At 46.7% G+C, this 26,122-nt stretch overlaps 1 protein-coding gene across 1 annotated transcript in view; it reads right to left on the bottom strand.

Moving 5' to 3' along the window:
• ONECUT2 (one cut homeobox 2) overlaps positions 1-25,922 on the bottom strand; it is a 46,990-nt gene extending 21,068 nt beyond the window's left edge. The window contains exon 1 of the mRNA XM_021093679.2: positions 24,557-25,922. Within this exon, the coding sequence (XP_020949338.2) occupies positions 24,557-25,790 (1,234 nt within the window). The 5' untranslated portion in view covers positions 25,791-25,922. The remainder of the gene's footprint in view (positions 1-24,556) is intronic.
• Between the last annotated feature and the right edge of the window lie 200 nt (positions 25,923-26,122).

Below are 26,122 nucleotides of genomic sequence, written 5' to 3'. Positions count from 1 at the left end.
CACCTCCCTCTTAATTATGTTGTACCTAAAATAGCTTTGTAAAAAATGAAATCTTAAAAAAAAGAAAATCTAAAAATGCTTAAAAATAACCCAAGAAGCAAAATACATAAAGCAAAACAAAAAGATAAATCTGACTGAAAGTTAAACTTTGTTAAATTTCAAAAAAGCGTGGGAGAAAATGTTTGCAGTATGTAAAACAAAGAATTACTAGCATCTGAAAGAAAGAAAGGAAGGAAGGACGGAGGAGGGAGGAAGGAAGGAAAGAGAAAAATCAGTGGGGGGAAGGGGCAAAAGATATGAATAGGACATTCTCAGAACAGGAAACATATATATGACTGGCAGGTACATGAATATATTCAGGCCCACCAGAAATCATGAAAATATAAATTAACCACAAAATGCTACTTTAACATCTATTATGCAAAAAGTAAATATGTGTGCGTGAGTATATATGTCTACACACATATACATATATATAAACTGTTGGCTAAGTGTGGGGAAATAGGTGCCTCCCCACACTGCTGATGGGGAGCCAGTTTGGAGAACAGTTTGGAAATATCTATCAAAATTAAAGCATGTGCTTCTTCACGACCCAGCAGCCTACATCTCAGTGTCTAGAGGCACATACAACGGTGTTCACTCACACTGCTTAGAAAATAAGGCAAACAGCAAAATGGGAGAAACTAATCGCCCATCCACACAGGAATGGTGAAAGCATAATGAAAATGCTCATGCTATAGGATTCCATGCAGCTAACTTGGGTAGGGGGAACCTCAATTTCCTGTAGAAACTGGTAGTCATAGTATTGAATGAAAGAAGCAAGCTTCAGAAGATGCATGCTGAGTGACTCAACTCCTTATTTCTTCTTCTTCCTAGGGCTGTGCTTTCGGCATGTGGAAGTTCCCAGGCTAGGTGCTGAATTGGAACAGCAGCTGCCAGCCTACGCCTCAGCCACAGCAATGCCAGATCCGAGCAGCATCTGCAATCTGCACCACAACTCATGGCAATGCTGGATCCTTAACCCACTGAGCAAGACCAGGGATTGAAACTGCATCCTCATGGTTACTAGTGGGGTTTGTTACTGCTGAGCCTCAACAGGAACTCCCTGACTCAACTTGTGTTAAGGCAAAATAATGCACAAACCTATGAGACAGAATTCATTTCTCTGAGTATATATGTAGGTAAATAACGGCATTGGAAATGCCTGGGTTGGCCAACGCCATCATAGCCATGAGAGTGTTAGTGCTGGGAAGTAATGGAGGAGACTGGAATCACAGAAGGTGGGCAAAAGGGACTTTACCTCGATCATTAACATTCTGAATTTTTTACAAGGAGAAGGTTTTAATGCATTACTTAAGTAATTAAAAGATAATTTTAATAAAAGCAAAATATGAATGTGGTTCTCTTTGAGTGGCTGAACTTTTTCTCTATTTTCCTATATTTAAAAAATTTAAAAAATTGGGAGTTCCTATTGCGGCTCAGTGGAAACAAACCCTGCTAGTATCCATGAGGATGCAGGTTCAATCCCTGGTCTCACTCAGTGGGTTAAGGATCCGGCGTTGCTGTGAGCTGTGGTGTAGTTTACGGATGTGCCTCAGATCCTGCATTGCTGTGGCTGTGGCGGTGTGGGCCAGTAGCTATAGCTCTGATTCAACATCTAGCCTGGGAACTTCCATATGCCACACATGCGCCCCATAAAGAAAAAAAAATTAAGCAAGCGTTATAACATAAATGACAAATAATCTTTTTTTTTAAAAAAAAAACCTGGTAAAATAAACATTAACTAAAATTACTATTTTAACCATTTTAAGTATGCAGTTCAGTAGCGTTGACTATATTCACATTGTTGTGCAACCAATCTCTAGAACTTTCATCTTGTAAAATGGGAAAATGTATATCCACCAAACAATTCCCATTCCCCCTCACCCCCAAACCCCTGGCAACCACCAATAATTCTGTTTCTATGAATCTGACGACTCTATTCCCCATATACATGGAATCATACAGTATTTGTCTTTTTGTGACTGGCTTATTTCACTTAGCATAATGTCCTCAAGATTCATTCATGTTGTGGCATGTGCTAGAACTTCTCTCCTTCATAAGGCTGAATAATATCCTGTTCTATGCATATATCACACTTTATGTACTTATCCATCGATGAATGCTTGGGTTGCTTCCACCTCTTGGCTTTTGCGAATAACATTGCTATGAACATGGGGTACAAATATCTCTTTGAGACCTTGCTTTCAATCCTTTGGGATATATACCCAGAAGTAGGAATGCTGGATCATATGGTAATTCTATTTTTAATTTATCGAGAGATTGCATATTCTTTTCATATCAGCTGCACCATTTTATATTTCCATCAATAGTGTACAATGTTTCCAATTTCCCCACATCTAACACTTCTTATTTTCTGTTTTTGTTTTTTCTCCCCCCTTTTCCTTCTTTTTACGGCCGCACCTGCATCATATGGAAGTTCCCAGGCTAGGGTTTGAATCAGAGCTGCAGCTGGCGGTCTACACCGCAGCCACAGCAACACCAAATCTGAGCCACACCTGTGACAAATGTTGCAGTGGCAATGCCAGATCCTTAACCCCCTGAGAAAGGTCAGGGATCAAACCTGCATCCTCATGGACACGATGTCAGGTTCTTAACATGCTGAGCCACAACAGGAACTCTGTTTTTCTGGGGTTTTTTGATAGCTGCCATCCCAAAGGGTGTGAAGACAAATAAACTTTTAATAAAAAGAGCTGGCAGGCAGAGGCCTGAGGGAGAACCCGACTTCCAGAGGCTAGCCAGTGCCCAGCCACACATCTGCTAAAACCCAAGAAAATGTGTTTTCCTTATTCCTTCCCACGTACAGGTTCTCAGGGTGGACTTCTCTTAGCATTATCCTGTCCTTACCTCAGGTTCCAGAAGAGGCTAAAGTGATGCTTGCCTCCCACTGGGAACTCTGCCCTCTCTGCTGCCCTGGACCCTCTCCAGAGGACTAGTCCTCAGCACAGGCTTCCCTCTCTCCCCGCATCCAGAGGGCAGGGGCGAGGGTGCAGCTGTAACCAGACCCCTATCAGAGCCGCCGGAGATGCGCCTGTGGATCAGAACTAATGGCATTAGGCGATCACTCGGGGAATAGAGCTGCAATTACCCCATGGATGCTTTCTCCGAGATGACCACATGCAGAACACCAAGAGGGGAGAGAGTAATGAATCACCAAGTGAATTAACTGGAAGCCACTCTAATTAGTGTTATAATTTTTCATGAAAACACTAATGAATATGAAATAATGTGGCCATGAAACCACTAGGACAATTAATGCTTTGGAGTAATTTGGGGTCAGGAAAGGATTCTAGAGACTGTTTAAATAGATTTGTGTGTGGAGAATTTAGAGGCCCACGGCTTCAAAATCTTATATTAGTAGATAAGTTGCTATTTCAGGAAAAGCAGCAGCAGAGTGTCTGTGGGTTTTCTTCCTTTCTTTCCTTGCTAAGGCTCCTGGCTTTGGGAACGATGATGCTATGAACCAAAACAGGAGCCCTTCGGGGAGTTGGATGAGAATGAAATGAACGCACAGTGAGTGGATCTGGGGAATGTGAGGAAGAGGCAGGGTCCACGCATATTGAAGCCAGAAAAGAGGAAACAGTACTGAGCACTTTTAGCCTCCTGATGACCTAGATGTCTGAGAAAAGAGTGCTCAGAAATGAGTCTCAAACCTTCAATTGTGATGGAGCCATGAAATGAACTGTTGGCTGAACTGCAATTTTTATATGTAGAATTGTACAATTTGATCTAGAGTTTGTGCTCAACACATACCAACACTTACAAAATGGACCTTGTCCCAGCATGAGTCAGTAAAGATTCTGTCAGAACCTACTGCATGCCCAGCACACTCCTGTGTTCTAAGCATGAGCTTAGCAAAATGCTCATAATTGTTAAGAGAGTTTTAAAAGGACAAGGGGGGTGGTGAGGGGAGAAGAGTGGCAGGAGTAAAACAGTGCTGCTATATATTTAACCTTTTTGCAAGGAGAGTACCCAAAGACCAATGTAGTGTCAGGCCACCGTGTCTTTCATCATAAATTCCATCAGTGAAAATGACATCAATTATACTGAAGAATAGCCGTGTCCATGTGAAATAGGGGGTTATCCTGGGTATAAAGGAAATAAAAGGTAAAAGTGCCAAGTGCAGGGCTAAATAGTGTGGTATCTCATTTGATCTGCATACCAACTAGACGATGTTGGGTCCAACCTTATCCTCATTCTATAGAGAAGGCAACTGAGACTCTCTGTAGTTAATGACTTGTGTGAGTTCACACAGCTAGTAAGTGGTAGCTGGGAACCAAACCCGATCTGTCTAACCCCAAAACTCATGTTCTCAATGACAATGCCAAGCAATACTCTTGATACGTAAAAACTATGGAAGAGTCGGTGGTAACTCAGGACAAACTGGGGTTATGTACATAAAAGTTACAAAGGCAATGTTAATCAATTAATAATAATAGAAATGATAGCAACTAAATTAGCAAGCATTCACTGTGGACCCGTTGTTCTAAGCATCTACATGCATTAGCTCATTTAAGGCTCACAATTACCTTATAATATACTTGCTCTTATTTGAGGCACAGAGATTGCTACAGGCTGAAAGTTTGTGTCCCCCCAAAGTCATATGTTGAAACTCTAACTTCCAAAGATGATGGGAGAGTAGGTGGGGCTTTGGAAGGTATTTCAGTCATGACAGTGGAATCCTTATGAATAGGATTAGTGCCCTTATAAAAGAGGCTCCAAAGAGCTCCCTAACCCTTTCCACCAGGTGAGGATACTGAGAAGTCTGCAACCTGGAAAAGAGCCCTCACCTGACCATGCTGGCACGCCGATATTGGTCTTCCAGCCTCCAGAACCAACTGTGAGCATCACATTTCCGTTGTTTAGAAGCTACCCAGTCTGTGGCGTTTTGTTATAATAGACTAAGACAGAGATAAACAAGATAAAGTTTGAAGACCTTGAAGATTCTAATGAATTCTGAAATGTTTAAAGGCTAATTAACAATGCAACAAAAAGTTCTTCTTTGGAACTTTTTTTTTTAAATATTAAAGCAGAGCTTATGGAATGTCAATTTTCCAATAACAGCTCTACTACCATAGGTTCCATGGCCATGGAATTGAATGGGATGGCCATCTCAAGGACAACCCAGATAAAAGATGAGGGTCTGTTCTTCCTGTTTCAGAGGCAGGGTGGGTGGCGCTGAGATAAGGCCTTTCTCCTGGGTTTTGCTTCCAAATATACAAAACACACAGTTTCCACTGGGGCTGAATCCTCAGACCACTCACCCTATTTGCTTTCAAACTGGATCTGGAATCCTAACCCCCTCTGCTATGCAAATAAGATTTCTGTTTGCCCTAAAGGAAGCAAGCGGCCTTGAGCTGGACTGTGAATTTGTAAATAGGAGTCCCAGGACTCCAGCTAATCCGTGAAAGAAGTTACAGATTCTTTTCACAAAGCTCAGAATTCAAATAAATCAGCCTGCCAAACCTCAGGCACAGAAACACAGGGACATTTTGGAATTACAGGGTGAACGAGTTCAGTAACTAGGGACAGCTTGTCATGAATAACAGGAGACTACATTTGCCTACTAAGGGCATCATTTCTTCACATCCCTGGGAAGCATAAGCACCGGGTATTGATTCACAGGATGCCATTTCATATGTACGCAGAACAAACCCAGCTAAACAAAGTTATCTGCCTGATGGAACTCAAAAATATTTCTCAATTTAATTTTAAACAGACCTCTACGTGAAGGAAATTTAATTAGGTAAGTAATATAGAACACAATGAAATGTCCATCAAAATTGCTTCCAAAGGTTTAAAATGTTTTCCTTTTCAGACAATGTAGTTAGAGCTGCTGAGATATCTATGTTAGTACAATGCCTTGAAAAGTGGGCCTGGGAAATCAATGTGATCACCTCTCTGAATTAAGTATGCGCAAATGAGAGCAACTGAGATCCATATAAATCAGCTCAAGTAGCCCTCTGTGTACCAGACCATTAGGGGACAGGCAGGAGAAGGAAGATGCAAATAAACACATTATCAGAGGCATACTCACTAATGGAAGGCATCTCTTAACACCCACATTAAGAACCAAGACAAAACCCCTCAAGTATTTTTAACACTGCTTATGATGAAAAAAAATAATATAAGCGTGCCAAATGCAGAACCTAAGGTTAAAAACAAACAAACACCCTCAACAAACCTTAGACATTGTTAGAGTCACAAATGCGTAAGTCTCTTGATCTTTTTAATAGCACCTACAAATAGCTTCTCTATTCACCGGAAAAATGAATAAAATGCTCGCATTGTTTGCATTTTGTCGGGGCACAGAATAACAGAGATCTGGATTGGATGGCTTAACTTTTGCAGGCAACTGATTTGGACTTCTGTTCCTCAGATGTTTGATAATTGTTTCAGTGGGAAAAAAATAGAAAAGTTTAAAAATGAAATCTTATTTTAAAATACATGTACAGGAGTTCCCATCATGGCTCAGTGGAAACGAATTTGACTAGTATCCATGAGGACACAGGTTGGATCCCTAGCTTCGCTCAGTGGGTTAAGGATCCAGTGTTGCCGTGAGCTGTGGTGTAGGTCGCAGACGTGGCTCAGATCCCGCATTGCTGTGGCTGTGGTGTAGGCCTGTGGCTACAGCTCTGATTAGACCCCTAGCCTGGGAACCTCCATATGCCATGGGTGTGGCCCTAAAAAGATAAAAAATAAAATAAAATAAAATAAAATAAAAATAAAAAAAAACATATAGAGCTACATGTGGTCATCTGGTGAGGCTGGAAGGCACCTCCTGTTAGGACACCAGAGCTCTGAGACCCTGGGGATCACCTGCATTTACTGAGTGCCTACTGTGTGTCAGGCACCATGCCAGCACTAGAGGGAACGTGAAGGAGAGTACTTTTGAGTCCCTGCCTGCTACCATCTAGACGGGTCCACAGGTCATCCCAGTACAAAGAAACATGGCTTCTAACAAGCTGGGCATGGTTTGTTAACTTACTTAAAGTATAAAATAATAAGGGATTTTGAAATATTTCCACATTTTTTTTCTATTTGTTGACAAATTTGTTGTCTTTATCCCATCCCCACCATAGGAATGACTCTTGGTTTCCGCAAGAATGGAAGTGAGCTAAAACATGTGGTAGGAGGTAGATGGCAAAAAGAACAACAACAACAACAAAAAAACCGAGAACTCAAAAAGCTCCAATTCACCCTCTCCTATACCCAGGCTTCTTGCCATGGAACCTGGTAGTGCCTCCCGCTCTGTCCCCAGGCTCAGCTATGTGGTTTGCTTTTACCAATGAGATGTTACAGAGTATGTTATTGCTTGTGTGTCCCCCTTTTCCATCACAATGAGGACATAACCAGCCACCCCAGTGGTCCCAGAAGAGGATGGGAAACATGGAGCAGAGCTACCCATAGACATATGATCAAGGCAGTCAGACCACAGGTGCATGTGCAACCCGAGCTGGAACCAGCCTAGATCAGCTGAATTCTGAGATATGCGACCAAAAAGTGTTTTTTGCTGAACATCCTAAGTTTTAGAGTGGTTTATTACTTAGCATTCTATGGCAATAGATAACTGATACACAGCACATAATAAAGTTCAATAAAATCTGTACCTAATTTCCTTTCTATCCTCCCCCCCAACATCCAAGGCCATCTTGTCCCTCAGGTCATCACTCTAGGCAAGGGATTCTGTGGAGAAGTCCTAAAGACAGTTCATCGGCCTGTCACCTGACATTTACTTTATACAGATCATCTCTTGTATCATTCTCCAAGATGGACATATTCCCACTTTATAAAGGAGAAAACTGAGATGCAGAGAGGTTAAATGAGAGCTAGTAAGTAGCGGGGTTATAATTAATGCCTGAGCCTGTCTGACTCCAAAGCCAAAGGTCATTTGTTCTGCTCTGGTACCCTGCTGCTACTTGTGTAAGATCAGGTGGAGAGAAAGGAAGGCTTGGTGTCTCCAGTCCCTTCCCAACAGCCTAGGAGAGGAGGACCTGGGTGATACCGTTCCCAGGACCTGTCACAGATGCCCTCTCTCCTTAACCTGCCATCCTGCCTTCTTCTCTGATAGGGATGCTCATACCCTAGGGACCTCCCAAGCTCTGGAGGCAGAACAGGGGCTCCTGAGTCCATGTGGCTTATGGGAGAAAAACCCATCTATTCTATTGTAGATTTTCCTCTCTTCCCCCTCCAGTTCAATCACCTACCTACTCCCCACTCTGCCATTTTGTTGTTGTTGTTGTTGTTTGTTTTTTCATTTTAGGGCTGCACCCATGGCATATGGAAGTTCCCAGGCTAGGGGCTGAATCAGAACTGTACCTGCTGGTCTATACCACAGCCACAGCAATGTGGTATCTGAGTCACAACTCTGACCTATACCACAGCTCACGGCAAGGGTGGATCCTTACCCACTGGCCAAGGATCAAACCCTCATGGGTACTAGCTGGGTTCTTAACCCGCTGAACCACAACGGGAACTCCAACTCTGCCATTTTAACTGACTTTCCAGAGTCTGTCTATGGAAGCCCGAATCTAAGGCTCTACCTGCAGAATGAGTCAGGGAGATGAACTCAGTAGTTCTGATTCCTCCAGGTCTCAACTAGTTCCTCTGGAGGATGGCAGAGGAGGAAGACGAGGGACCAGGAAGAAGGGAAAAAAGGAATGGGGCAGTCTTTGGTGCCAGTCATGTCCAGGTCATGGTACCCCAGCTGGAGAAGAAGATGACCTCTGACTAGGGTCTAAGGCTCTTCAGAGGGGCCTCAGAGCTGCCTCTTTTTTTTTTTTTTTTTTTTTCTGCCCAACCCTGTAAGTCCCTGCCTCTGTGTCAAATGGAAACTTAGCTTGGCTATGCAAGGCACACAAAGGGTAGTCACTTAGGTCAACTGCTTACCAAGCATACCCAATTATCATGCAGCACAGCAATGTAGTCAATTAAAGACATTAAAAAAAAAAGGTCTGGAATGTTTTAATTTTAACGCTGTTCATATATGCATGGTCTTCATAGTTTGTTACTCCTGTAATATGAATGTCAAAACATAACTGTAAAAAAAAACTCCATGCAGTATATAATTTTCACATAAGACATATAGCAAATTATCTTAGTTTAGTTCCTCACTAAAGTTGAGATAATAGGAAAAACCTCTTTTGACTCAATCCTATATGGATATTGTAAAGATGAGAGGATTTATCCACTCAAATCTTAAAATTCCAGTAAAATCAAAGGTGAAAAAAGCTAGTTAATTTACTTCCATGCATTAATTACTTAGTTCAGTACTGTGTAGGCAGAACTGTGTATATCGCTGAAAATTTTTCTTTTTTCTTTTTTTTTTGTCTTTTTGTATTTTTGGGGCTGAACCCATGGCATATAGAGGTTCCCAGGCTAGGGGTCTAATCAGAGCTGTAGCTGCCGGCCTACATCACAGCTACAGCAACACCATATCTGAGCCCTGTCTGCGACCTACACCACAGCTCACAGCAACGTCAGATCCTTAACCCACTGAGTGAGACCAGGGATTGAACCCAAAACCTCATGGTTCCTAGTTGGATTCGTTTCTGCTGCGCCATGAGGGGAACTCCTATCTCTGAGAAATTTTCAACTACAGGGTTTCAAATATATCAAATAACTTTAGGTTCTCATTTGCCAAGAGATAAGGAAATGAGAAAGAAAAAGGATAAACTTAAAAAAATGTTTACCTCTTTTTTCTTTACAGGAAAATTTAAGTCAATAACAATCTAAGGATTTGCATACATCAAGTAATTGCTATTTAAATGCAAATTTGGTTTACTAATGATTATAATGACTCAAAAGGAGAAGACAGTTTCTCTGATTTGCTGATGTGTTTGCAGGCTCTAATAGTCTAGAATAGGCAACATTTTCAGCTTTGTGTGGAAGTAGAACAACCTTTGTTATTTACAAAGCCATTGTGAGCATTGTTTTCTCCATATTAAGCTAATGTGTCATTTCAGATTAACACAGGAATCCATTTTTGGCTGTGTAAGCAGGTATTTCTGTCAATGATCAAAAGAATACCCCTTTTAAAAGATCAGAGGCTAGAAAAGAATGCCAGATATGAGAAAACATACACAACCCCCCCCCCCCGCCCCATGCCTTGAGTGACTGAAATTAGGACTATCCATAAAGACAGGAAGGAATGCATCAAATGATTCAGTTGAAAAAAAAATGAATACCATGGATTCAGCCATGGACCAGCAGCTGTGGGAGACACAAGAATATGGCATCTCCCCTCCAGAGCTAGAGGGAAGGGATACAGAAGAGACCTAGAGAGTGATGTAAGACCCCAGCTTAAGAAGCTGTTATGTCATCTGGAACAGATGACTGCAACCAGAGTTGAGGAAAGGGAGAAAAAAAGGATGGGCTAGAGTTTGCTGGGAACACTCAGAGATGGAGGACCTGAGGTGGCCAGGAAGGATAGTGAGGATCTGGAGAGGAACAGGTAAGACAGTTCGGGTAGGAGGAAGAGAGTGTACAGAGACATGGACTTAGCGAAGAGGGCAATGTATGAGCAGAACAGCAAGGAAAATGACCTGATTCAAGCAGGTTACCTTGGCAGACTAGAGTCAACTGGTAAAATGGGTCCCTACTCTAGTGTTTATCCATATCATTTCACATCCCTCGTGTCATTGGTGATAATTGGAAACTTTAGGTAGGATTTAACCCCACTTCAACATTCCCTCTGAAATTCCTACATACTTGGAGTATCTTAGCTTAGGAGGAAAATGACATTAATGAGAACTTGGTATCATGAAACACGAAATATTGTTCCCAAATGATGCACCAACACTGACAATTCTTCTTCAAATACCATTTACTAACTTGGGGAGAGTAAAATGAGCAGAAGCAGTGTCATATAAAAGTATTCATTAATTTATTCACAGATATATTGGCTGTCTATCATATGCTATACCCAATCTTTGCTTTCATAAAATTTACAATGTGGGGTGCGGGGGAACACTGACAAGTAAGTAAGTGATGCCTATTTGTATTCTATGTGAAATGGGAGGGATAGTCCAAGGAGATCCCAATTTAGGAGACCAGAGAAAACTTCCTAGAGACAAAGACCTCTAAGCCAAGATACAAAATTGAGCTTAAGAGAGCTTAGTGAGAAAAAAAGTGTTCTACGCTAAAGGAATGGCCTGGTGGAAGTACAGCATGTCTGGAGCACAAAGCCAATGAGCTGAATGATGGGAGATGAAGCCGGAGGTGAGCAGGGGTTAGTCCACTCTGTTCAGGGATCTGGACCTTCACAAATGGTCAAAGGGAGCTAACAAAGAGTTTTAAACAATGGTGTACTGTGGTCAGATTTGGGTTCCAGAAAAACCACGCTGTCTCAAGGTTGGAAATGGATGAGAAAAGGCAAGACAAGAGAGGCTGATCAATCAGGAAACTGGTGCTGCCCCCAATGAGGGCGGCAAAGGAAAGGATGGAGATAGATATTTAGGGGGTATAATCCACATGGCTAGGATGGTTGACACATGGGGTTAAAAAGGGAAAGGAGAGAGTCTGAGGTGACTTCCTGGTGTCTGGCTTGAGATTATTACAAGGAGATTATTGAAAGAGAGAGAATAAAAGAGGAGACTCATGTTTAGTGGTGGTGATGGTGATGAGGGAGAGAAGATAAGAAAAATGAGTTCACTTTGAGATAGGCCGAATTTGAGGACATCCAGACAAAGATGATCAGATGCAGAAAGAAATAGGGACCTGGAACTCAGAAGAGATATCAGGGCTGTCCTCAGCATAGAGAGATCACAACCTAATGGATGCAGTCTTCCAAGGGGAGTATTTGAGTGACTAAATAAAATAGCTTAATCCTGAATGCTGAGCTAGATGGACAGAGTAAAAGGAGCCCAGAAAGGAGACTGAGAAGGAATACCCAGAATGCCAAAGAGGAAAATAAGAGAGTACACTATTTCAGAAGTCAGAGGAAGAAAGGGAGAGGAGAGGGTGGTGAGCAGCGTGTGGCATGCCACAGAGAGGCCAACTTAGGATAAGACCTGAGAGGCATTTATTGGATTTGGTGACAAATCCTCAACAGTGGCTTTGGTAAGAGCAGGTTTAGTAAACGGGAGTGGCTGGAACCAGACAGCAAAGGGCTGGGACTGAGGGGGAGGTAAGACACAGACACTGAGTTATAGAAACTCTTTCTAGGTGTAAAGGGAAGAAAGAGCTAGAGCTAAAGCAGGTGTTGGGAGAGCATTTAAAAAAAAAATAGGAGAGTTTGGAGCACAAAAATTCAAATGGGAAAAAGCTAATGAAGAAAAGAGTTTTTTTGGGTTTGGGTTTTTTGTTTTATTTTTTCTTTTTCGGCTGCCCTGTGGTACATGGAGGTCTGGGGCCAGGGATCTGATTTCAGCCGCAGGTGCAATCTATACTGCAGCTACAGCAACACTGGATCCATTTTACTCACTGTGCTGGGCCAAGGATCGAAGCTGTGTCCTGGTGCTACAGTTTAAGCACAGAAAAGGATGGGTGTACTGAGAAGGCAGGAGAGGCAGGGACCCAGAATAAAGTCAAGTAATTGGTTTTCAACAGGAAGAATGTCTCTTCCTTTTCAAATGAAAAAAAAAAAAAAAAAAAAAAAAAGAATTCACTCTCATGCCTTGAATATGAACTGATGTAGACTATGGAATACAACAGGAAGCTTCTGAACCCAAGACTTTAAAAAAAGCTTTTAGATTTGGAAATCTGTTGTTCTGTTTCAGGAAAGCAAAAAGTTTTCTCTCTCTCTATATATATATGTATATATATACACACACACATACATATGTATATATACATATGTATGTATTTGGAGTCAAAGAAGATTACAGGAGAGGTCCTGTTTACATTGTAGTCTTGTCAAAAATATCTTTCAAAAACCACACAGAGCTCACTAGAAAGGAAATGCATTTAGTTACATAAGCTCCTGGAGAGTGGACTGACTTATTTTAATAAGATGCAGTGATGCATATAAAACAGACTTAAAAAAAAAAAAGGCTTTGCTTACTGTCAAATCCATGTTTTACTGGAAAAGGTTTTTGATAATGTAACCCAGCAACTAGTTACATTGAATTTGAATATCATATGACTTGAAGAAACTGTTTTAATCGGTGTTTATCAAATGGATACAAAACCAATTCTAAGGTCTGATTCAAACAATATTCCTGTTCACTTATAGGACAAACATTTAGGTACTTGGACACAGAACATGATTTTTTTTTCAATACTGAAAAATGTCTGGGGCTGGATTTTCTTCCCTTCATCCAAGAGCCACTTGGAATTTAAAGATGCATTGTCACAGGGAGAAAATTTCATTCATTATACTCTTGACTTTCTTTTAAAGTGGATACACTTGTTCCTATGCTCCACCTCCCTGAGAACCACTCTGACAATAAATTAGGCTTGAAATGAAGTTCTCTCACATAAAGCAAAGGTTTTACATTTTAATTAGCTTTGGAAAGTCAAGGGCCATTTTACTAGAAACCTAAAGAGATGGGAATTGTGCCCAATCACAGACCCAAAAGGACCTACATGCCTCCTTTCTCGGGAATAAAAACACGAATAAAGCAGAGCAACTGGCTAAAAATGTCCAGAATAAGGGGTTAGCACCTAATGTCAGCTTTTACCCTGGCCAGGGACATATAACTCCATTGCGTGGTCTCAAGGAAGTGACTCAATCCTTGGCCCACAGAAGCAGTGGAGAGGTTCCTCTTAAATAGAATCCTACCAAGGAAAACTCTCAAGAAATCAAACCTACTTTCTAGATTTATTGGAGGTAGTGATGTTCCATTGTTGGCTCTCCTGGCAACATGATGGCTGATATAATGTGAGAATCTGTTAAAGAAAAGCTCATTTTCAAAAATCACGACTAGGTATATGGTGGGGAAAAAAAATCCATTTTTGTATCTCTGTGTGCAGGGCACCCAGACCATAAACCTTGAAAGTAAATCCTAAATGTGAAGTACTGTTGAGAGCTGCAATCAGTGCATTCAGAAGTCAGGAACATGGAGAAAAACAGTTCAACCCTCCCCCCACCCCCAGTAATGTTTTTTTCTCTTCAAAAGGAAAGGGTCCTTTAGCATCTTTTGTCCTCTTACTGCCACAACCTCCTCTTGCTTTATTATTGCTGATAATCACACACAGATAATCAAAGCCATGGACTGCTAAAGGAAAATCTGAGGCTCTGTTCTGTTTGGGGCTCTGAGATCTAGAGAGCTGGAGCTACTGATTAGGGTCTTGCACACATTTAATCTGGTAGAGGACCCATCTCCCTTTTTTGGGTTGAGATGCAAACTCGCTCAGACTGCAGCTTGGGCGAGCAGGCTCTTGAGCTGTTCCATGGCGCTGTTCGTGGTGCTGAAGCCTGCACTGGGGCGGGAAGGCAGCAACCCACCCACAGGTGCGCTGGGCTGCCAGGGGCTCCGGAAACAGCTGCCGCCCACAGGGCTACAGTCAGCTCCACAGTTTGGCTCTGAGTGGCTTACTTCTCTGCAACTGCAAAACAGCTAGTTCACTTTTTCTCTTCCCTGGGGTTTCACAGAGCCTACCTCTGGCTCCCTGATTTGGTGTCTCTCCTGATGTCCTCCCTGCCCATACTAATTTTTTCACCTTCTCTCCTTTGTACAAAATTTTGTCTTTGCAGGGCACCTTACTGTCGGTACAGCCCTCACTGGCACCATCAACTGAGCCATTTCTCTTACACGCATGTCTGTTCCTCTTCTCTCCCACAGATATTTCTTGCTTTCTCTGCCCCTCCTCTCCCCACTTTCTAACTAAGCAGGAAACTATACAATGTACAGGGTGGGTGAGTCACCTTATCCATCACAGCAAAACTGCTGATTTCTCCTTGGCAACAAATGAAAAGAGGCAGAAATTTCAAGGAAAAAAAGAGTGGTGGTCAGGAGGGTGGAGAATGGAGACACAAATACTACGAACAAAGTGAAGGAAGGTGCTTGGGCCTTGGGGGTGCAAGGCTTACTGCAGTTAGAAGACTCCCAGCAGGTGGCAGTCTAGCTCAAGGTGTTCTTGGTAGAAGCCTCGACTGTGCTTCTGGCTCCACCTCAAGGCTTCTTTCTGCTGAACAACCCCCTCAGCCCTGTTTGGAGATCTGTCTTCCTCTTGATCCAAGCACTTATCCAGATTTTATTCCTGCTAAAAAGCAACGTCTGCACAATTCTGTTTACTGTAATACACAATGATGGAGGGAACAGAAATAGAAAAGAGAGGGTCAGTGGGAGGAATTTTTTTCATGTTGTGATTGATGGTGCTCAGATCAAAACTGTGTAATCATCAATAACATGATTCAGCAATTGGGAAATGTAAACAAGTTGTGCAAATGCTTGCTTTGGTCAAAGCCCCGGGCCCCTGGGGATCGGGCCAAGCTCAGGGAGGGTGATGCCAGCAGGATGCCTCTTCCCTACTACTCCGGCAAAGCTGGCTGCGCCTACAGCCCGACTGGTGTGACCTTTGGCTTTTGCAACACGCATGCGGTTGGGCTGGGGTTAATGGCACTTTGCAAGGAGCTCCAATTGAGTAAACAAAAAATGCCTTGCCCTGGTTCTAATGGAGCACATTATTCTGAGGCCTAAGCCTTCATCCAGGCCCCTGCAGCTGCTCTGCAGGTCAGTGCTACCAATAAAGCAATTAGCCAATGAGAAAACTCTTCTTCCCTGAGGGGGACTCAGGGGTTTTGTTGCAGTTGCTGCGCTTTGCTTTGGGTTTTTAAACAAGCAATCCAAGGTGATGTGAGCCTCTTACATCACGCTCCAGGATGAGGACAGTGAAATTGTGTGTTTGTTGAGTGTGATATTTTAAGGGACTGGTCCCTTGTTCAACACAGCCTGGAGAGCTCACTGGTTCCTGTTCAATTAACCTGAACCATAGCTGAACTCTGCCCTTTGAACTCACTCAGTAGATAAATACATTAGCTCACCTAAGGAATCATTAATATTTTTCAATCACATAAAACAAACATGAATGTCTGAACACAACCCAAGAGATAGCCAATTAGGAATAGTGCATGGAACATGTTGAAAAAAAATCACAAATGGATTTTATTTACAGAACAAAAGGGGTCAAGGAAGAAATAAAACGATCATGCCAACAGTCCTGGAAACAAAGAGGACTTTCATTTTCATATCTGCAAACATGAGGGATACTGGGCAATATTTAATAACTCCCGTTCCATCTACATTGCTTTATTAAAAAAAAAAAGTATCTTACTCCTGGTCTAGTTTCTACACACTTCCAACTCTAAGACCCTTCTCTTTTAAAGTGACTTCAGTGTCCATGCTCATATACAGAGCCCCCAAATTTGCTTTTCTGGGGACAATCTAATTCCCAATTTGCTACAAATGGACCAAAATAACTTTGTGGTGATATTACCGCTTTTAAGTGAACCAGTTTAAATGAATCAAGCTAGTGGCTTGATTGAAATAATTTTACAGTAGAAAATGATGTGTCTCTGATGTTGCTATTCTAGCATATAAACAGATTTTGTTTCGGGGAGAGAGAGAGGGAGGGAGAAGTGGGGGGAAGAGATGCTAAATGCATCTATTTTGTCTTTATCCCTGCATGTCATCTTAGAAGAATGAGAAAAACATCCCCAACCGAGTCATTACACATTTCAGTTTGATTCAATTTCACTTTCCACAATTCTGCCTCCTGACTCCTCTCTTTCAACCCCCTTTTCATTTTTGTTTGGTTTGGAGTGTGGGCTTAATGCCCAGCTATCCTAGATGAGAACACTTAAAGGAATATCACAAGCACGAAGGGTAAATCTATTGAACAAGGGTCTTTAACTATGTGGTTTCCTTAAAGGGAAAGGTTGGATCAATAGGATCAATATGAAAGGTTTCCCTGGCCCTGCATAAAAGGGTAAGGGCTTCTCTTTTCACTGGTTTAACTTTACTCTCTGACAAATGCAAATCAATGGATCTGTGTTTACAACAGATTCCCTAACAGACCCAACTTGGGTAAAGCCCAGAGCCTTGCCCTGCGGGTGGGGAGACCAAGCTTGCTCTAGAGAAATGCTCTACAGCAGAACTTCGTGCTCAAGGCCCTGGGGGTGGAGTAGGCTTTCTGCCCACTGGGATCCTGCTGCTGCTGCCTGTGGTCTTTCCAAAAAGGATAGAAAAAAACGGAGCACCAAATAGGTCTCCCCAAAGATGTCTCAACCCAAAATAAATATAAAGCCCAGATTCCTATGATCTGGTGAGCCAGTTAACCTTGTCTCCTACAACACAGATTTGGGAGGGTGACTACACAGAGGAAGCTGGAATAGGATACCCACAGTTGGAGCAGCCCAATATTTGAGCTCTAGAAGGCTCCCTCTGCCCTTTCTTAGGTGGTAACTGGCTCTCTTAGTTATTTATAAGGCAAACCACTGAAACATGGCTTCTTTTCCCCTTAATTTTACCTTTCCCTTTAAAAATGTGATGCTTTCCAGAGAATACATGATTTCAAGTCAATACCAGTTACAGAGAAATTATTTTTCTTCCTGCAGGAGAAAGTATATGTATATTTGATTACATGAGCCAAAGTCCAATGCTGATTAAATTACGTTGGAGGTGTGCTTCCAACCCAAACAAAGTCTGCTTTCTACAGAAGAGTAATGGATCTTCAAATGGAGAGAGAGGCGCCAAGGTGGAATGCAGTACCTCCCTTCCCTCTGGGACAATTTGTGGGGGACAGTTTTTCGTAATAAATGCCCACAGCTTCTAGGAAACCTGCTCCCCCAGTGAGACTATCCCTGTCTGTACAGCCCACAGTCTTCCTCCACGCCTTGCCCATCTGCACCTTGTCATCAGATGGGCTGAGTTACCCAATCAACCTTACTAGCTCCCCTAGCCCTGCCTCTACAGAAACCTGTGTGCATTCCTCAGTCTTTGCCTGGAGTGAGACCTGGAATCAAAGTCTTTCCCAAAGGCACTGAAGTGCATTAGAGGGGTGGGCTGGATGATGAGGGTTGCTGATGGGCCCACCTTGAGTAGACTTTGTCCTTGACAGCATAAGTGACCCTGTGGGCTTCCTCATAATGGTCTCCCCCACCAAGAAGAGTGTTCCCTGGGAGGAAGCAACTTTTCTTGGGTCAGAAAAAACAAGGATCTCTGAGAGCGTTGGGGATGAGGGCAATCCAGCGTCTGTAGGTGAAGTTTAAGGCCCAGGCTTCCTCAATATTCACCCTTTCCCCCAGGGCCCTTTATCCAGACAATTATTTCTATTTATTCCCTCCTCATTTCCCATCCTTTGGCAAGAACCCAGAAATGAAATCTCTCTGCTTCTCCTCTGAGGTTTTCATTCCTCCAGGGGCACCCGGACATGATACCACTTTTTCTCAAGACAGTTGCTGCCAGCAGCAGCCACCAGATAGTGTGGTGGGGTGCAGTACTTCCTTCCTGAGAACTCAAATCCTTCCCTCTGAGCTTCTGTTAGAAACAGGGTTTAAAGGCCAGAGGACTGAGAGGTGACCCCAAAGTGAAGCTAGGGGTTGAAGACATCAGGAGAGGCGGTCTCTTTTTCCTTCAGGGTTCAGGCCTGGAGCTCCAGAAGGTAAATCCAGCCTGAGGCCCCCATTACCTCTGGGCAGACCTGGGTCTCTGGAGAGAAGTGGGGCCATTCTGCTGCTAGAGACACAGAGAATCTGGGGGGCTCAGTTCCCCCTGCCCTACCCTCACCATTCCCCAGGAACCCAGCCCTGTCTGGGGTTCTAAAGTGGGGTTGGGGGAGAGTCTAAGATCCACTCTTCCAAAGCCCACTCATCTCTCCCAGAAACTAAGGTCCCTTTAGCTGGGGAGGGGCCAGCTGTCTTCCACAATAGAAGGAAACCCCCACTCTCTTTGGTTTCTGTATCTGATCACCTGACCTAGTTTTCTGCAGGTCTTCAGGAGGGGGTAGGACTTGTTCTGACTAGGAATCAAGGAGCTGTATCAAAGCTCTTTTCTTCAAGGAAATCCTCTGGTGGGGAGATGACTTTGATCTCTGGGGAGGACAGAAAGGAAGAACCGCTTACTCTTTGCCACATCTCAAAGCAGAACATGAGATATTTTTTTTCCCTCTCTCTCTCTCTCTCTCTCCTTTTTCTTATTCCATTCTTAGAGAAAGAAAGACAACACTCCTTTCCTTCCGAGTTGAAAACTTCTCTTGAAGGAAAAGCTATGTTTTCTCAAATTGGAGAATTTACAATTTCAAAATACCCAAACAATATGGTTTTCAACTCATCCACATGATCCACCATCCCAGCTCATTCATTCACCTTAGTGTTCCTTCTGGAAAAATAAGCCATTTGGCAAAAAGAATGGTTGGCTGGCGGGGTGTACTGTCTCCCCTGCCAGTAGAAAGGAAGAGCTTTGAAATTCTTTCTTTCCCAATCAATGCAGGTGTCTCAGAAAAGCTCTCCACCTGGGCCAGGCATGAGTCCCACTTCTCCAGCTGGTGGGAAGGGGAAGTGGAGGTGGCTTCCTCCAGTCTGGTTTTCTTTACTCCTGCCCCATCCAGGGTGAAAAACTAGATTCTTCCCTGGTTGACCCAATTAGCCCAGAGCAGAGCAGACCATCCTGAGGGAATGAATCCCAGGTCATTGTTACTGGGGCCTCATTTAATTGTCCAACTAATGCATCAGTATAAAAAGTCTGCGAATGGGAACATTTAACAGGAATGGTCTTTTTAAAATCAAAACAATTAATGTAGGGGATCCTCAGACCAGAAAGCTGCGAGGTTAGTAGGCAGCTTTAGGGACATCGTTTCTAAAGTTCAGCTTGGTCGTTCCCGCATATTGAGAGGGACCAAGTTTCCTAGATGGTTTCTATGGAGGAAAGAAATTGCACCGAGCCCTGCTGGACCAGATGCGGGCCGCGCGGGGTGGAGGAAAACGGCAGGACCCGAGGACTTGGGCGCCGTGCTGTGAGACGCCTTCCAAATACTAACCCCCTGGAGAGCCGTTGACTCGTGGCTGGGAGCGCAGAAAGCGGCACGTGGGGACTGGGGGCGAGGGCAGGCAGCCCCGCAAAGGAAGAAATCCTCGGGTAGGAAGCGGCGGGCGGGGGCCTAGCGCGGGCCGAGCAGCGGTCAGACCCGAGAACCGGCCTGGATCTGGGGAAGCGGTGCGGAGAGAGCGCCGGGGAGCCGGGCCGCTGGCGAGCGCTCTGCTGGGAAGAGGGCGCCGTCGGGCTTACTGGAAACGCGCCGGATCAGGTTCCAGATCAATGAAATCTGGGTCCACACGTTTACGTTATTGTTGCCAGCATTAATGCTCTTTTAATCTTCTAAACATTATCAGCATCGATCTCCCTCCATATACACATTTGTTTGAGAAAGTGACATAACCACACGGTGGAAAACCTGGAATAAAAATAAATGCGCAGCCTCTTGCATCCAGGGCGCCAGGCGGCCTGTGCCACTTCTTGTGCGCGGGTTCACTAGCCTGCCTCGTGTCCTACCGGCTCGCCCCCGCTCCAGCCCACCCTATGCGAATTAGGAAGGTGTTCTCTAGACACCGGGACTTGATCAAGCAAGGAAGGAAGCGAGCTTTTCAATTATTAATCCAACCAGCCAGCAGGAGAAAACCTCATGTATTCCCTACCAAAATGTCTGCATTCGGCCTCTGCGGCTTGGGTCCCGAACTAAACCGCTGTGAGAAATGGGATGAGCCTGGTCGGGGAGCTGCCAGACCCAAGGGAAGGGTGGGGGTGGGGGTGTCTCTGTGGACGAGGTCCCCACCCTGACCCTAGGCTTAATGCTGCTTGAGGACGTCCCAGCACCAAAGAGAGAGTCGCAAAGACACAAGCGGTGCCCCTGGCAGACGTCACGGCTTGCTGCCATGGCCACGCTCTGCTGCTGTGGGCATCAGGGAGCCCAGGCAACGCTTCTCCAGGTTGGTTTAGGGCCCTGTGCTATCTGAACAGAGTTGGCTCCAGGTTGGCCAGTTGGAGCTGCTGCCTAGAGGGAGCCAGACATCCGTTCTCTCTCTGCGGCAAAGTACTGAAGGCAGGCTTGGGACCGGCCGCAGCGGGAGTCCGGATCATAGGAGGCGCAAATCTCCAAAAGGTGTTTTGCCAGGGGGCTCTGCCCTGTCTTCCGGGCGTTGGAGGAGACCACTCCCACCACCAGGGCCTCAATCTTCCTCTGAGAGCCGTCCATCCATTTTCTTGCCCGGGGTTCTCTGAGGCCCGTCCTGCTTCTCGTTAGTGCTTGGTTCACAGGCCTTTTGGGCTTAAAGCCAGAGAGGGTTTGTACTTGAACTCGCTGCTTGCCAGGTCAATAAAAACTTGCCCTGGGGGAGCCAGCCCTGGGGACCAGAGAAAAGGCCCAATCCTGCAAGGTTGCAGTTTCTGCCTCCGCCACACTTTATGAACGAAGTCATGCATTTGGAAACAATTTCTCTGAAATCTAATGTTGAGGCAATCTGAGTTTCCCAGACATCTTCTCTCTTCCCCTTTGAAATGCTACCCCAGGCTGGGGATACACAGAGGCAGTGGGCAAGGAGAGCTGTGGGACATGGCTGGGAGAGGAGAGGAAGGACCATTTCTGTCCTGATGAGGTGTACCTCACCTAACAGTGAGGTTGTGGGTGCTGGCCCAAATCAGACATCTTAATTCTACAGTCCCTTAAACCCCTGCCTGCTTGGGCCTCTGGCAAAACCTGAGAAATAGAAAGGGAACTAAAAAGGAAATATAGATAGATAGATAGGGAGTGTCCTGATCTTGGTGAGATGGGGGACCTGGAGCAAGGTTCAGGCCTGGGAGTCAGGCGCAGCCTCCCTCTGGAGTAACTGGGCTTGTTGATGTGGTGTGGGCCCTCAGCAGCCTCCCAGCGCCATTCCAATCAATACTCCTGGAGGAGAAGGCCTCAGCTTTTCTTTTCCATCTGCTCCTGTCCCCTCACACTCCTGAGCACATAATACCTACTCACCAGTCCCAGCTTCTGTGTCAGCGTCTGAAGAGACTGATCTACTGACTCCAAACTGAAAAGCCTCCTATGTAATAACCACTCAACACACTTGTAGTTGCTGATAAAATGGCCAGATAAAAAGGCTAAAGCTCTTGTGCCTTTTCAGTTCAGGGGTAATAAAACAGACACATATTTGAATGCTTGAGAAAAGTGGGGTCCTTGGCAGGAAATTCCCACTCGCTGAAGGAGGCTTTGGGTGTCCCGCTGAGGAGGCTTTCCAGGCTCCTACTCGGATAACTCTGATGCCTAAAGCCAGTTCCTGAGGAGTGGCCCCAATGGCGGGTGGTGGGGGGATACCACAACCTCCCTCATCCCAGAACAGCTTAAGGTTGTTGTCAGAATGCTTGAAACCTGCCAATAGGCAACATATTACTTTCCACATCACTTTCAGAGGTAGGTAAGCAGAAGGCACATGTTTTTAAAAAGCTCTGTCCTTTGCAGGATAGGCGTGAGGGGGCGGCAGCACTCTGAAAAGGCTTGGAGTGGAATAGCTGTCATCTTGCCATTAGCTGAACCCCTGGCTCTCCTTCCCCAAGACCAGCTGCCAAGTTTCTACAGGCTGCCTGTGCCCAGATAGCCACCTCTTGCTAAGACTCACCCAAGAGGGACTGAGGGCATTTTGATGGGCCTAAGACAAAGGGGCACTACACTGTTGGCAACTGTCAGTAAGCTTCCAGTTTGTTACTCTCTGTTCAAGCTTTCCTAGAAACTAAGAGCAATCAGAGAAAATTGCAGGAGTGGATGAAGAGTAAGCTAAATTAGAAGAAAGGTAAAGTAGGTTTCTAAATCTACGCAAAACTATTCGGAGTCCAGCGATTTGGGGACGCTCTTTGGGAGGAAAACTAATTTTCTTTGGCTTTTCAGATGAACACTGCGGGGAGATTACTAACTGGAGGTGGGACCCCTCCAACAGGAGGCTAAGGCGGAGGCCTTCAGAGTGGAAACGCCCCTTCCCCAAGCCTGGGCGAACAAGATGCCTGTCACATTCCCCAGCCCTGTCCGGCGTCGGCAGAGTGCACCCCCATAAACCGCGCTCGGCGGTGTGAGGAAAGACCGAGGAGCCAGAGAGGAAGCCTGAGTTCTCAGCCCCGGAAGCGCGCTGTGTGCAGCCAGTTCAGATCCACGGGCGACCCACTACTCGCGCCTACGTAAATCACTGCCACCACGAATTGTCCCCCAGATAACCTAGCGTTCCGGAGAGGCAGCCTCAGTCCAAAAGAAGCTGCCCATCTCGGCGGCCTGTAGTCGGGTACCATGTGTCCTTCCCAGTGGGGTACCTGGACACTTTACCCCTCTCGGTTCGCTGCAGGGTCCTGGGCAGCGCCATTGCCACCGGCACCGCTCTGGGTCTGCGCGCACAAAAGCGCGCAACTGTGTGCCAGTCGCAGCCGCGGCTGCGTCTTTCTTTCTGGCTCCCGCCACCCACACAGGAGGTTTCTGCGCTCCTAGAACAATAGAGGGCTGTACCTCGCGGCTCCGCCGCTAGAGGAGGCACAAAGAGCTAAGCTCGCTCCAGAACAATGTAACCCAGCGCGTCGACCCGTCCCCTCTCGCCGGTCGCCAGCCCTCCCCGCAGCGGAGCTAGGCGCACAATCAGCGTCCGCTTAATGCAAAGGCGGAGCCTGTAGCCCATAGCCAAGATGCCTTTAACTAACCTGCATTTTAATTTCTCAGCACCTCTTCCCTCTAGCTTGGGCCTCTCCTGGAGGCCAGCCAAACCTCGGTAAATCCCGGCAAACGCTGGGAGAAGGACCGGCAGGACACTCTCCACTCGTAGTTTCTCCTCTCCGGTCCTCCAAAGAGGTGAATGTAGCAGTCCCAATCTTCATCCTTGTACCCTCTCACTGTGGGCAGTGACACGAGAGCTGGCTCAAGCCCTTTCTTTCGATCATAAAGTCCCTGCGCCAATGTCAAGGCCAGAGGTGGGCTCGGGAAGTGCTGTTGTATTCTGGCCACCCGTTATCCTCTGGGCAAGGCTGTGACTCCTGTCAGTGACCAAATAAGTTTGCCTGATAGGTAGGTAGGAGGAGAGCAAAGAGACCTTTTTCCCTTCTGAAGAGTGAAGTCCCTGCCCTCCTCCCGTCCAACTGCCTCCATATAGGGATACTAGGCAGCTTGGAAAACTGAAATGTATTGTATAAGCAGGAGTTCAAGTGCACGAGGTTTCAATAAAGGCAATCCCCGGTCTCTGTGAGTCTCAGAAAGAGAGGGCTCCTAGCAGACAGCGCACACACGCTTCCCACAACTAGGTAAGGTCGGAAAGGGAGGGCAGAGTTGGCATACTGAGCAGAGTGTGAATGAAAAGAGGCTGAAGGTCGGGCAAGGAAGCTGGGGAGACAAGGAGGTAAGAAGGAAGAGAAGTATGGAAAAAGAAGAAAGAGAAACGGAGGATAGAAAGAAGAGAAGAGAAAGAAAAAACGGAAGAAGAACTATAGTAGAGAAGAAATAGGAAGTGTGGAAGGGTAGAGGAGTGGCTAGGCGCCCTCAGCCGGAGCCACAGGCACCCGGGAACCCTCATTCAGCAGCCCGGCTCCGGGCAATCCTCTGGGCTTACCTGCCAGGCGTAAGGCGGACATGCGCTGGAACTCGGGCTCCTGCAGCCACTTCCACATCCTGCGGAAGGTCTCCCTGCCAGATTTGAGTTTACTCCACGGTTTTGGGTTCCGGAGCAGGTCGGAGAGAGTCCCCTGAGACCGGCACAACACCCTCTGCGCGAAGATCGCCTGTGGGATGCTGTAGCGCTTCAGCTCCGCGGTGATGCGCTGGGCCACCTCTTTGGTGTTGATTTCCTCCAGCTGGCCTGACGTGGCCACCTGCGATCCTGAAGAGGATGAGGGTGGCCTCTCGCGGCTGGGCGCCAGCACCGGCCCGTGGGACTGAGCGTGGCCCGGGTGGTGCAGCCCGTTGAGGTGCGACATCATGGCTGCGGGCGGGGTGCCCAGGCCGCGGGACAGGTGTTGCTCACCGCGGGTAAGCATGGCAGTGTGGTGCGCCTCGAAGTTGGGGCTGAGCATTTTGTCGTGGCCCGGGGGCCCGTAGTTGGGCAGGCTCTGCTGCGCGTTGTGGAGGCCGCCCAGCCCGTTGCCCAGCGGTGTGGCGGTCAGCGGGGACAGGCTCTGGCTCATGCCGGGCATCTCCTTGTAGGGGCTGTAGAGGTTGTTCATGGCCGGGAGCCCGCGCTCGTCGCGCATGAGGGTGAAGCTGCCGCTGACGTTGCCCGACAGGCGCTGGTGGTGGTGGTGGTGGTGGTGGTGTGGGTGGTGGTGTGGGTGCGGGTGGTGGAACTTGTCCGACACGGTGGAGATGGGAGGCAGCGGCTGGAGCGGCGTCAGCGTGGTGTAGGTGTTGCTCATGCCCATGCCGGGCGGGGACGAGTCGCAGGACATGCTCATGGCGTGATGGAGCGGGATGGAGAGCTCGGGCCGGTAGTCGCCGCCGTCCAGTATCGAGGCCATGCTAGTGACCATGGCCGAGCGCGACGCCGCCGCTGCTGCCGCTGCCGCCGTGCCCAGTTCTTGGTGTGCCGTTGGCGGCGGCGGCGGCGGCGGGCCCCGCAGCGAGCCAGCGGCGCCGCGGCCCGCGTGGTGGGGGCTGGGGCTGGCCAGCAGTTCTTGATCATGGCCCGGGCCCCCGCCGCCGCCCCCGCCGCCCCCGCCGCCGCCCCCGCCGCTGCCGCCGCCGGCCGGCCCGTGCAAAGTGCCCAGACTTTCCATTGTCAGCTCCGGGTTCATGGCGCAGCCTTCTAGGTCTTTGGTGAGGCATCGATAGGCGGTGTAGGCAGCCTTCATTCAGTCCATCGGGGCCCGGGGGCGGCGGGGGCGGCGGGGGCGGCCGGCGGGCTGGCAAAGCGCGCGTGGCGGAGCTCGGCCGCGGGAGCGAGGGAGGGTGCAGGAGTGCGTGAGTGTGTGGAGGGGGAGCGTGCGTGAGGGTGTGCGCCCCGGGCTGAGGGCGGGCGGGCGCGCCCGGGGTGGGGGTGGGGTGGGGGCGGACGGGGCGTGCGTGCAGGAGAGGGGAGGGGGCGGGGAAGGAGGGAGGGATCACCGGGCCCCGCCGCTCGGGCCGGCGCGCTGCCTGGCCATGTCCGAGCCCGCTCTGGCGCCGACGTCTTCTGTTTGGGTGA

This window comes from Sus scrofa, chromosome 1, assembly GCF_054392235.1.
Source record: "Sus scrofa isolate SSC_HxYL_T2T_F1_AM1 chromosome 1, Sscrofa_HxYL_maternal_Yorkshire_Landrace_v2.0, whole genome shotgun sequence".
NCBI classification, from domain to species: Eukaryota; Metazoa; Chordata; class Mammalia; order Artiodactyla; family Suidae; genus Sus; species Sus scrofa.
Note: the sequence above shows the minus strand (reverse complement) of the source record. Positions and strands in the feature narration are given on the sequence as shown.